General features: G+C 39.6%; 1 protein-coding gene across 1 annotated transcript; it reads left to right on the forward strand.

The window, feature by feature from the left end:
• The first annotated feature begins 3911 nt into the window (after positions 1 to 3911).
• LOC140934066 (gamma-aminobutyric acid receptor subunit beta-like) lies at positions 3912 to 10893 on the forward strand. The gene is made up of 10 exons (XM_073383749.1): positions 3912 to 3916; positions 4238 to 4300; positions 4931 to 5020; positions 5126 to 5268; positions 6104 to 6171; positions 6359 to 6579; positions 7154 to 7236; positions 8066 to 8206; positions 8952 to 9364; positions 9956 to 10893. The coding sequence occupies exons 1-10, from the start codon at positions 3912 to 3914 to the stop codon at positions 10325 to 10327; spliced, it is 1599 nt and encodes a 532-aa protein (XP_073239850.1). The 3' UTR covers positions 10328 to 10893.
• Positions 10894 to 12195: the final 1302 nt, after the last annotated feature.

A 12195-nucleotide genomic window follows, 5' to 3' on the forward strand; every position in this document is an offset into this window, starting at 1 on the left:
AATATTAAAGAAATAGACGGAAATAGTAATAGCTCATTTATTAGATTTAGAAGATGGACTTCTCCGACTACTGATCTGATGTAGTTTGAAGTATTGAAATACCGAGTTTCGATTGTTTCGAAGATGTTTACATCATTTTCATTCAGCAAATGCTATACAAAAACTCGCATAAACAAAGGTTACACAAGTAGAAAGACACGCCAATCAGTTCGACCAAACATTGACACTTTTCAAGTACGAAGAGAAAGTAAATTGGAAATGAAGAAATGATCATCGCAGTGAACGCAATTTATGCAATTGCGTAAAGAAGCCTAAAAAAAAAATTCAGGACTTCAACGGGGTTTGAACCCGTGACCTCGCGATACCGGTGCGATGCTCTACCAACTGAGCTATGAAGCCACTGACGTTGGGAGCAGGTCAATTGTGGGTTCATATGTTCCCGTGAAAGAAATGAGTGTTAATGATATATGAATGATTTATCTGCATATAATTACCTCATGATTTCTCTTCTCCTCGGCCGTCAATCTGAATTCTGCGTATAAACAGCTAAGCTTATTTAAATATGAGGTTGAGCTTAGCTAGATAAAAATGTAGTCACAACAGTGGATTTAAAGCGTACATCTGAGCAGAAATTAGACACAACTTACATATTTCGCTTCCCTCTCACTTAAAGCAGGTGAATTGAAAACTTTTTAACGAAAAGACGAGATTCTTGAATTACCGAGACGGCAAAATACGTGCAAGATGTTCTCCGCAGTCCCTGCTACGCGAAACGGTTCAACAACTCACCGTAGCCGCAGCACTACGCGGGAAAAATGAACAGTCACGTGGTTTTGATCATGCTTAGTAGCATGTTTAACCGTAGTCGTAGTCCGTAGTAGCCGTATAATAAACTCCCTAATGTTTAGGCAACGTTCACCGTAGGTGCCCTCGAGGAAGAAGGCACTAGAGAACCAATTTTAGTGACCACGGGTTTCAGTGAAAACATTGGTTGGTTTCAGTCGAGTGCAGAAACTCGCCATCACATTAATGTGAAAGAGGGCTTAACATTGTTTTACATTTCTTAAGTTACAGTGAAAAACCACTCAGCCCCAAAATGTATTATGTCAGTTCCCTGATTTTCTATTTACCTAAATTCAGGCAGGATCTACGAGATACATAAAGCTACTTTAAAGGTTGTTTTCAATTTTTACAGCTCATCTGGGTGAAAGTAAAACAAATTTTATCGTGAAGGTGTATGTTTTAAAAATAGAGCAATAACACGACTTCTAAACTCATCATAGTTGCTCCGTTATCAAAAACGTCTTGATGAATGTAAGAAAAAAGTCAGAAAAAGCCACAGTTGTGCTGAATTACGTCAAAGTCTTAAAAAACACCCTTGTAAATTTTGACGGATCGGTTATTGATCAGTGTAACCAGATTCCGGTTAATGAATGCGATCTGACCATGGCTGAAGTACGCACAAAGCTTTTCTCTTGCTTTTTTAAGTCTCTATTCGCTTGTGATCATAATAATACATTGGTACTGATTAGAATGATTCTGGTGTCTGGGATTTCAGTCAGTTTAATATTAATAGTTAAGTCTGCAGACGAGGAAAACCCTGGAAAGCTTTTAATCCAAAAGAGTAATTAGTGTATAAATTAATTGTTTTCTTATCTAGATATTAACCTGTGCATGCATGTAGTTCATGTTTTCACAGGTCGTTTGCATCATTTTTTTACACAGTGCATTCAGAGCTTGTCCAGTTAACTGTCAGAGATAACCTTTAGATAAAAATAGTTTCAGAAATATTTATCTTTAAAAGAAACTTTACATGTAACGAGTCCTTGGAAAACATTTGTGAAACACACCGGTAGGCAATCAATCAAGTAGGAAAACAGGGTATATATGTATGGCTCCTTTACAAATGATTGTCTCTAGAGATAAGAAAGATAATTATGCCCAAATCCTTTCTTTTGAAATGCCTGCTTATTGCGATAGGGATACTTTAAAATCAAATGGCCTGTTAGCCAATGACAAACCAAACACGACACTGGGGGTTTGACTGTAGTAAACTCTTTTAGTCATGGTTGGGATGCCATTATTCGGGACTTTCACGAAAGCCAAGCTATCTTGTATTCTTCGGTTAGCCGGTCTCCACGCTTTCCTTGGGCTCTTGTTGACCCTGGTAAGTTTCTGCTTGCATTAAATGAAGTAAACATAGGCCAGCAGAAGTGAGTTCTGTGGTTATCATTAAACATCCCCGATTTGCCCACACGAAAACGTCGTCTTTTTTCTTGATTTCTCTTGGCCGCACAAAAGAGAGCAACTCCAGTCTGGACATCAAAATGATAACTTCATGAATGTTTTCAGTTTGGTTTGTGAATGTCTGATCTGTGAGTGGCTAGCTCTTTTGCAACTTAAAACAAATTCGCCGAACCGATCAGTGATATCATTATGATAGTAATCCGGCGTAAAAGTAAGAAGAAACGTAAGTCTTTCTCTCATTATTGGCACTATTTACGCATCTGGGTTTTGCTTTTAATACTAAGGCCTGATTCCATATACTAAATTGATGTATCTTCGCACATTGTAGAAGTAGAGCTGAAGATACTTTAGATTCAAAAGGGAGGATTCATTCTCTATAAGTAAAATCCTTGTAGAAATGCATGTGCAGTAACATTCCTTGTTATGATAATTCGATGACAAATATGCCTAGCCACCTATAGTAAATCACTCCCTTGCAGGGCTAGTTTCATTTTTCTTTAGCTCATTTCTCTAGTGAATTGTTTATAGTAGCCTCAAGCGCAGAACCTTTTTTATTTTTTGACTGAAATATGTCAAGTTGCGCTTCTCTTTTTAACTGCTGTAGGATAAGAAGTGGAACTATCCAATAGTTGACTCTTTTTTATGGCGATAATGGTCTCTAGTCAGTCCCCGGCATGTGTTTTGTGACACTCAAATTAGATTGTTAGGAAACAATGAACTTTTAAGCCAAAATTTTCGTCCTAGATAGTGGAGCGGAAAAAAATTATGCTAGCTGATTTGCAGCTCATGGGGCTTGTTCTTGAACCCCAATATATACGGAACACTAAATTGTTATTATTCTCTTAAAGTGTTAAATAGGCTTCAATTGCCTTGAAACCCCGTATTAAGCGGACACCCGTCCATGTACCCATATACCAAGCCCAACATATTTGTGAAAAGCAAACCTGTATGGGCGGCCTATCAGCAAAGTTGACGTAGGAGGTCAGCTTAATGCATTTCACAGTCATCATCATCTTTCTACTGAAAGGCAGGTGACCAAACACTTTTTTCATTTCAATCCGCCCGGTCTGAGGTCATGATCGGCTGTTATTTTAATTTAGGCACTTGAAGGTTCTCTTCGTATCTCCCAGTTGACGTTGCACGTGTAGATAGGAAGCTACGGGGCTTGCCGTCCCCTTTTTCCTACTATGTTTAGGTTTACGCAAAGCAATACGTTTTAGCATTTTCGTCATTGCACATAATAGTTGAACTTGAGCGCTTGGTGTGCGAAGGTTTAAATCTTCTTGTTTCTAAACCTCTTCATCACTTTTCTTGAGCTTTCCTGTTTGTCACTGAATTAAGTACTAAATGGTATGTTTAAAACCTCATTAACGCTTTTAATTTTTTATTTGTATTTAGCTTCTGATGTAAGCTTCGAGTAAAAGACCAACTGTGAAGATGTGGCGGACGCAGACTTTCATTCAGGTGTTATTTCTTCTCCAAGTTTTCTTTTGGAATTCGTTGGTGGGAGGCAGGTAAAATGTTTTTGTACTCATATCCGCACATGGAAGAGCTAACGGCAATCGTTAATTAGAAACCACAAAAAGCCATAAGACGATGTTTTTCAGAACCTAAAAGTATCGGATTGTGGTCCTATAGAGAACTTAAAATATTCTGCATTCAACATGCTGTATTGCTTATAGATGGTAAAAGTCATGTGTAGTTCGATACTATCGCTTAAAACAACAATCATATGGGACGATTATCCAAGACTTAATTGTTGCCATGCAAGCTTTGTGAGAAAAGATAAGAAATAGGTATCTTACTGAGCACAGCGTTGAGTAATTTTTGTTTTGCTGCTTGTGAGTTTAGTATCACTTTTTTTTACGAAAATATACCATTTAAGCCGATGCTAAAACTAAAAAGTGTAGGTGTTTGCTTATGTTGTTATAACTTGCGTTTTTTTCTGTCTATCGTGTTTGCAATATTGTTTTTTTAACCGTTTTTGCAGCTCCGTACACGAAAATCACCAAAACAACACAAATCATGAATTTGACGTCCATTTAAGAACCAGGTACATAGGACTAACATTTGAATTTAAAAGGAAGCTTTGTAACTCTTTTAGAAAATATTCAACGTAATATTCACTGATTTTAGTGGCCTTCATTGAAGAAGTGTTATATTGACAACAGCCAATAAACTTAACCCAGATCAATTTAGGTTTATGGGAAACTGCCCACCTCCCCCCCCTAACTCAACGTTAACATTTTGTGTCTCTCTTGGGGCAAAATGTTAGGTTTCGGGAGGGGTAGGTGGGCAGTTTCCTAGAAACCTAAATTGATCCCTTAACCCCTCACGTCCTAAGAGTGGCCAAAATTCAGCCTCGTACCCAGGCCTGTTCGTGCTATCCGAGTGACCAGAGGGGGCTTGGAACTTCAGCGAATTTTCCCGACGAGCTTGACAGGTGACGTCACATCCGAAATCGCCGAGGACGACTGGGAACGAGGCTGGCCAAAGTTAATTTTCTCCTTGGAATATCCATACATTTTGAACAGAAAAGGCTATGAGAATAAACAAAACGATCACCTCAGGGAAAATGCTTTGTTCTTTTACAAATTCTCTCGTCAACCAGTTTTTTAAGGGAATGAATGGAGATCAGTCTGGAGAATTATTTGCTTACAAAACATAGCGCACACTTTTCCAGGAAGATCAACCGAAGTATCCACCCAAATTCTAACCTGACAAGAATAATTCTAGGAGATGTAGCCCCGCCTTCTGATGTCTTAGAGTTTTCGTAAGTTTTTTCAATTTGTATGATGTTTCTTCATTTTTCGCTATTTTCTCATTTTATTCTTAATATACATTAATAAAATTATCCTTTCGTTTTTAAATATTCCAGTGACGACACGGATTTTTCCGAAGCAGATTTTCCAGTTCTTCATCGCCTTTACGGAAACTACACCGCGGCTGGCAGGAACGTGTCGCGCCTGTTGGACGCGGTTTTTAAAAATTATGACAAGAGAATTAGGCCTTTTTACGAAGGTAAGCGCCTTTCCGTCCTGATTTTTTCATAGCTCATCTTTGTGGATCGACGCTTTTGTGAACCATCTTACGGGTAAAAGATCTACGGAGTAGACGAGTAACCGCTTTGGGACAGTAAAGCAGTTGGAGCATGACAGACCGGCCTGCCAAGAGCTAGAGTGACCTGCCTCTAATCATTTTAAAACAGGCAAGCGTAAAGAAAAGGACATACTCAATGAAAGTGTGTGTACTATTACCACTAGTAGTAGCAAGAGAAAATAATGTTACAAAGAGGGAAACGCCCAGTCTAGCCCTTGGGATATGGGAATTTCACCAAAGCTATTTTTAGACCAATTAAACGGCTGAAATTAATCGGAAGTTGGTTACGAAGAGGTCCACAAACTTTTATGAAGTGTTGTCAAGAGAGGATAATGGGAAATTACCCTATTTGTGTGTCGCCATAGAGTTCTAAAGCCGGATGACGTCATAAAACTTAAATCTGTGAAACTTGGGTCATAGCGTTTAGACCCAAGCCAAATTTAGAAGGATTTGTACGGAGTTGTCAGAGCATAACTGGGCTATTGCTAGTTTTTGGCAAGTAGGCCTCTTGGGTGTTTTTCTTTCAGAATATCGTGACGAATCCCATAATTTCACAAATTTAAGTTTTATGACGTCACGCTCAAGTACTCTATTACAATATTCTGCATTGTTTTCTTTAAGGAAGTCGCGCCCAGACTTGGTGACGTTAAAATGTGCGGACTTCCCAGGAATTAGATTTCCGTTTAATTACAACCTCTATTCACACATCCTGGCTAACGCCCTGGGTCTCAAATCTAATACACACATTTCATTTCAGTGAAACCACTGGAACTTGGAATAAACTTGCTTATTCTTTCATTTGGAGAACTGAGTGAAACGAAAATGGTAAGTTCTGCTAGTATTAAAAGATGCAATCTGAATTATAAATTAAAATATTTCTTTGATGTCACGATTTTGACAATTGCCCAGAAGTGCCTGGTCAGCACAAGTATCAGATCGGGGCTACACTATAACTACCTAACTATAATACTATTTAGTACTGTAATTTTACCATTAATATTTTTCTGTTTAGGAGTTCTCGGTTGATTTGTACATGGGGCAGTTCTGGCAGGATCCTCGACTTGGCTTTGGTCTTAACAAGACCATAATTCTCAGTGGAGAGGCAACAGAGAAGCTATGGGTCCCAGACACCTTCATTGTAAACTCTATCGACACTAAAATTCACAAGTTGATAGCAATTAACAAAAAAGCCTGGATACATTTAGGAAATGGGACCATTATGTTAGTCTTGCGGTGAGTTTGTAGCGCAGTACAGACGTACTGATGTAACCAAGTAACTTAACGTTTTTGATCGTTCAGATATCGCATCACTGTTTTAGAAGTTTTATTATTACTTGCAGGTAGGCAGATTTCTAGACTCTTATGCTGAATCCAAAATGAGTTTTAAAAAGGAGTAAAAAACATGTAAAAAAGAACAACAACAACAAAACTAAACGCAAGACAACAACCAGTACCGGATCCAGACCTTGAGATAAGGTGGGGCCCGGTCTCCGAAAAAGTTTTTTTCGGCCCTTCGGACCTCAGTTTGGTCTAAAAATATGGGAGGGGGGGGGGGGGGGTGGGTGGGCCCCCGGGCCCCTCCTCTGGATCCGCCAATGACAACCACAACAAACAGAACTTTTTTCGTCGTTGTTTTTTTGTAAAATTTGATGAACGGTAGCAATCTTAGCTTTAAAGCATTTTGGTTAGCTTTTGCAATTTTTTTTTGCTGGATCTAACATTCAGGAGGCCTTCTTTAATGCTCCATCCCTATGGTTACGAAAAAGAACATTTCACCTTTTTTTTCTAATTTTGGTCTGGTTTGCAGATACACTGCTCGAAGCTCTTGTAAAGTGGACTTGAGGGATTATCCCTTAGATGAACAAATTTGCCACTTGGCCTTTGAGAGTTGTAAGTACAATTTATCTAAAATACAGTCAAACCTGTATATAAGGGCCCTGTACTGATAGCGGTCACTATGTATATCAGTTGCCTTATATTTTCTGCAAAGTTGACCTATATATATATATATCGGTCACCCTGTATATAACGGTCACCTTGCCATTTCCCAAGGGTAACCGTTGTACACAGGTTTAATGGTAAACAGTTCTTGATCTTTGAACTAAATACTGTCATTTCACTAACTACCAGAAATATACTGTTTCTTGCGCAGGAAATAGACCTTGCATAATTACGTTACCACTGAGTGTTTTTAAGTCCACGTCCAGACGAGTCCGGATATATTTTGTACACGATGTCGGCCTTTCGTCTACTCGAACTCCAGTGAATACTCTAAGCAAAACCGCATGGGAGTGGCTTATGGCCCAATCCACAAGAATCCGGGTAAAAGAAATCATGCGGTTTCAAATATGTCCGATTCCTATGGAAAGGGCCTTAACGTCACAGGCGAAAAACCGTAGGTCCCGTCTAACAGCACTTTCTCTGATTGGTTCTTGTGGGACGTAAAAAAACCCATTCGAAAAGAGTAGGGGTCGTAGACCCCGGTGGTGTGGCCCACCTTTACGGGTTGTGGGATTGGGTAGAGATAGCACCTCGCATGGGACCTGAGTCCCGTTCGTGCACATTCTCTCTGTGAGCAGGCCTGTGTCCAGAAAAGCTAGAGAATAAATAAATAAATAATCCTGCCCATACAATGGAGGAGTAACCGGTCCTTACCATACTCCTCCCGAAAAACCTATTGGAGACCCTCTCTTCCGGCTAATATACTTTCCTGTTTCAGTTTCGTTCGAAGAAAAGGATTTAAACCTCACCTGGCACAGATCAGAGGTCGGAAGTGACATTTTCATTTATGACCAAGAAATGGCACAGTTTGATATTTTGTCTGCCAAACGGTATCAAAAACATAAACTTTATCATTCTGGTGAGTATTACGTGAAAAAACTCAGGTAACTATCAGCGCGCGAAACATAGAAAAGTATCATTCACTGGCTTAGATCCAAGAGGGTTGAGGGAAAAGGTACTTCATTTGGTTTAAGAAAAGGCTTAGCTGATGTGATATGTAAATGGTTAAAAACCATAGCAGCTATGAAATCTCTGAAAAGTCTGAAAGAAAATGCATATTACACAAACTACACGATTCTCAGCCACATAAAGTTTTTTTTTACAAAGTTTTTGTACATAAAATATTGTTTATATGCGTCTATAAAAATTTTGACCCCTTATAAAACTTGCACACAAGGGTTCTGAAGTAACGCCGAATGTTCCCTTAATTTGTAAAACCCATATCTAGTCGCTACTGGTACACTGATGAAATCAATACGTATGAAATGCTTTCGCGCCAACCTTATCTTAGGCGTTCATTGTTTACTCTTCCTTAGCTGGATTGAATTAAGCTTTTCAGTTTCCTTGATATTCGAGGCCACTTGGCCAGTGACTTCCACGGATGGTTGATGATTACCCTGCGAGCAGGCACTCCATTTAGGGGATATCGAGAGAGGTCACTCGCGAGCGGCACGTGCGAGATGAGACGCGAGAGATCTTGCTCGCAGGCTAGGTGATGATGCGTCATACGCCCAAAATGTTATCGATTGTTGCTAACGGTGCGCGAAGGCATTTATAAAAGATTATCTAATCCTTACCACTTAGATTTTTTCTTGCCTCTTTAGAAGCGTTCGCTGGTGTGACGGCAACAATCCGTTTCAGACGTCGCACGATGTACTACATTTTCCAAATGTACATTCCCTGTATCTGTGTTGTTATTCTATCCTGGGTCAGTTTCTGGGTCGACGAAACAGACGGATCTGACCGCGTGGGACTAGGCATAGCTACAGTGTTGACTATCAGCTTCATGCAAGGCGCACTGAATGATAACGTGCCTCGCGTGTCCTACCTCAAGTCAATCGATTACTTCTTGCTGGGCTCCTTCGTATTCGTTTTTATGACTTTGATTGAATATGTGCTGGTGTTAAAGCATTCGAGGAAAAAGAAGAGGAGGAAGAAGGAACTAGAGATAAAAACGCTAGAACGTGAAAGGAAGCGGCAAGAAGCTCTCATGATTACCGAGGATGAGGATGAGAAGGTAGGATGTGTAACTATCTGTGCTGTAAAAAAAGCTTCCGTTGCATATGTCCCCTCAATATTTCTCGATTTTCTGTTTGTTAAATTGAAAAAAATAATCAGGCGAGAGAAAATTAAACCGTCAATAGCAACGGTATCTAATTTTCTGGTTCCGTGGATCGCTCAGTTCTTTTACCTTTGACGCGATGAGGAGTTTATAGCATGAGATAGGGTATCAGATCAACATTTGTGAAATACTGTACGTGTTTTCTGGTTAGTTTGACACTAAGTAAGCAAAAACTTCCTAAGGTTCTATGACGGTATATTAACTGACTTATTTCGTATTGATTTTTCAGATACGTAAAACCACTAGTCTAATAGATACCAGACCTTCGCGCCTCTGATGGTAAACTGCACGATTCGCAACGACGATTTTTAGCACAACACAGCCGGCGTTGCAATGCTGGAACAGTGTTGCAACCAGTTGAAACGATGTAGCAACCGATGTTGCTACGCTGTGTTGCGCTAAAAATCGCCTCTGTAAATTGCCTTGGTAACATCATTAAGATCCTCTAGATTTCATGTTCTTTTAAATACTCTTTCTTTTTTCAAGGTGACTGTAACAGTGTCCATTGGTGACAAAACATATGACTTTTGTAGCGGAAGAGAGAAAAAGATCACTGGTGAACCAATCAACTGCGCGAATCACAACAGTAATGCGCGCACAGTGAGGATAAAAGAACCAGATGACAACATGAAAGAGAATCGGCGAAAACCTGACAGAACACATTTGAAAAAGCTTCAAAGAAGACCGTCTATGATTAAGATTATTAAAAAGACCATCGAACCGGACGGTGAAGAGGAGATAAATTATCTGGATCGCTATTGCCGGGTCGTGTTTCCCATCTCATACGCAATTTTTCTGGGAGTCTACTTTGGGATTTATACAGTTCGATGGGAAAATCTAATGAGTTCAGGAGACTAAACTAAAAGTTGATGAAGAATTGCGAGTATGTATTGAACGAAATTTGTCATTGGGTCAGAGCAGATCAGTATTTTCCTCTCTAAAAAAAATGTCAAACTCCGCACGCGCCAAACATTGTCCGCAACAACTGAACATGAACAAAACAACTGTTTCCTCTAGTACGCCAGGAGCCGATAACTAGTAATCGGCGTCCTGACTGCGCGTGAGCAAACCATTGTCCGTTATGTAGTTTTCTGCCAATCTCGTACCCAGATCTCTTGTCGACAAGAGATCAGGATATGAGATTAGTTTTCTGCTGGTGACGTAATGATTTCTAGTTCAATCAAAACTTCATTTGAAAAATTATGCAGCTTTTGGGCCAGGGCAATGTTTTTAGTTGATTCAGTTTAGTTTCCTAAGCTCTAAAATCTTTTGTAGACAAGTCGCGTCCCATCCGCTTAAGCAACTATATAATGATTTCAAAATACCAATTTTAAACTTAATTGGCTAAATTTTCTTTGACCCATGAAAATCCAGTAGGAAATGTTTTTCCCACTTTCTTTTCCTACATATTTCGATAGAAATGCCTCCATGCTCAAAGCCACATTTTACAAGCTTAACCCTGCAAAAAATTTTTCCTTTCAATCATGCTCTTAATTTGTTTAGTTCAACGCCGGGTAGGTCCGGGTAGACTACACACTTTAGTATTTAGCTGAAGATTTTTTTTTTTGTCCTTGAAAAGTAGTGTAGAGAATCTTGTTGCCGACTGTGAATTAAGCAAATAAAGGAAAACAAATTACAGTTTGTGTCTTCGACACCTAAAGAACGCTGTTTATAAATTAAAGGAGATAGCTAGTACTGCGGCATTACGGAGTAACATGGGATTATTAAATTCCTTGCTATCCATTTGCATGAAAGACTTGAAAGAAACCTATAGCAATCACCTTTATCTAAATTACCGTATTACCCTCATGCCCAGTACGCATTATGCAGTATTAGGGGTTAAGAGGCCTTTGATGGGGTTTGGCAAGACAGGATAAAGCTTTATCCCCTCTTGGCTTTTGAAGAACTGCAGCCACTTTTCTGAGCTCAGTAGTTAATAACTGTTGACAATTATCAAAAAAAAGACAAGAACATGTTTATAAATCTTAGTTTAAAGCGTAATATGAATAAATTTTATTTCTCGGAATGACTGATGTCAGTCGTACTGATCGCTCTTTAGTCCTGCGACTATAAGTAATCACTGATTGAGGATCCGCGTTCGTCTCTTACGCAAACGAAATCAAGTCGAAAGGAGTCCAGCTTCCGACGGCCGAGAAGCCCCTGATAGAATTAATAGGGGCGGCTAATTTGCAGTCACCTGTGATAGCTCGAAAATTTCTGCCTTAGTGCCACAGGAACACCAGATTAGGATGCGCTCTGACGAACGCGACAACTGAGGAGGAAAATGCGTTAAAAATTCTTTTACCGTTGATGCGATTGTCTTGACAAGCAAGTTCAAAGAGGGGCCTGGTTAGAGGCAATTTGAATTCTACTCAAGTCGGCTGAAGACTCCAGTGACTGAGAAAAAATTCCAATAACTTTAGGCCTAGGCCAAACCTCGAACTTTTCTTGAGACGAACCATACACTAATTTGGATCGACCTAGTTAAGTTAAGGTTGTCTCAGTGTTGGGTCAGACGTGGAACTTAAGACTTCTAAGGCGCGTCGATCCGGAACAATCAACAGAATCAGACCAAAAAGCAATTTTAATAAATTTTCTCCCGAACGAGGCTAAATATACAACAAATCTCAATTTATTAGTTTAGTCCGTCGCATGTAAAGGTCGACGTTCGTTCCGGAGACGACCTTCAGACGTTCTATCCGTCTGAAGCAAACGATCCAAACTCA

Source organism: Porites lutea, chromosome 4, assembly GCF_958299795.1.
Source record: "Porites lutea chromosome 4, jaPorLute2.1, whole genome shotgun sequence".
NCBI classification, from domain to species: Eukaryota; Metazoa; Cnidaria; class Anthozoa; order Scleractinia; family Poritidae; genus Porites; species Porites lutea.

Bases quoted from the DNA above. Each gene is read 5' to 3' on its own strand.
- LOC140934066 (XM_073383749.1), top strand. The intron at 6,172-6,358 runs GTAAGTTCTGCT...TTTTCTGTTTAG, and splicing joins AACTGAGTGAAACGAAAATG to GAGTTCTCGGTTGATTTGTA. The intron at 7,237-8,065 runs GTAAGTACAATT...TTCCTGTTTCAG, and splicing joins CCACTTGGCCTTTGAGAGTT to TTTCGTTCGAAGAAAAGGAT.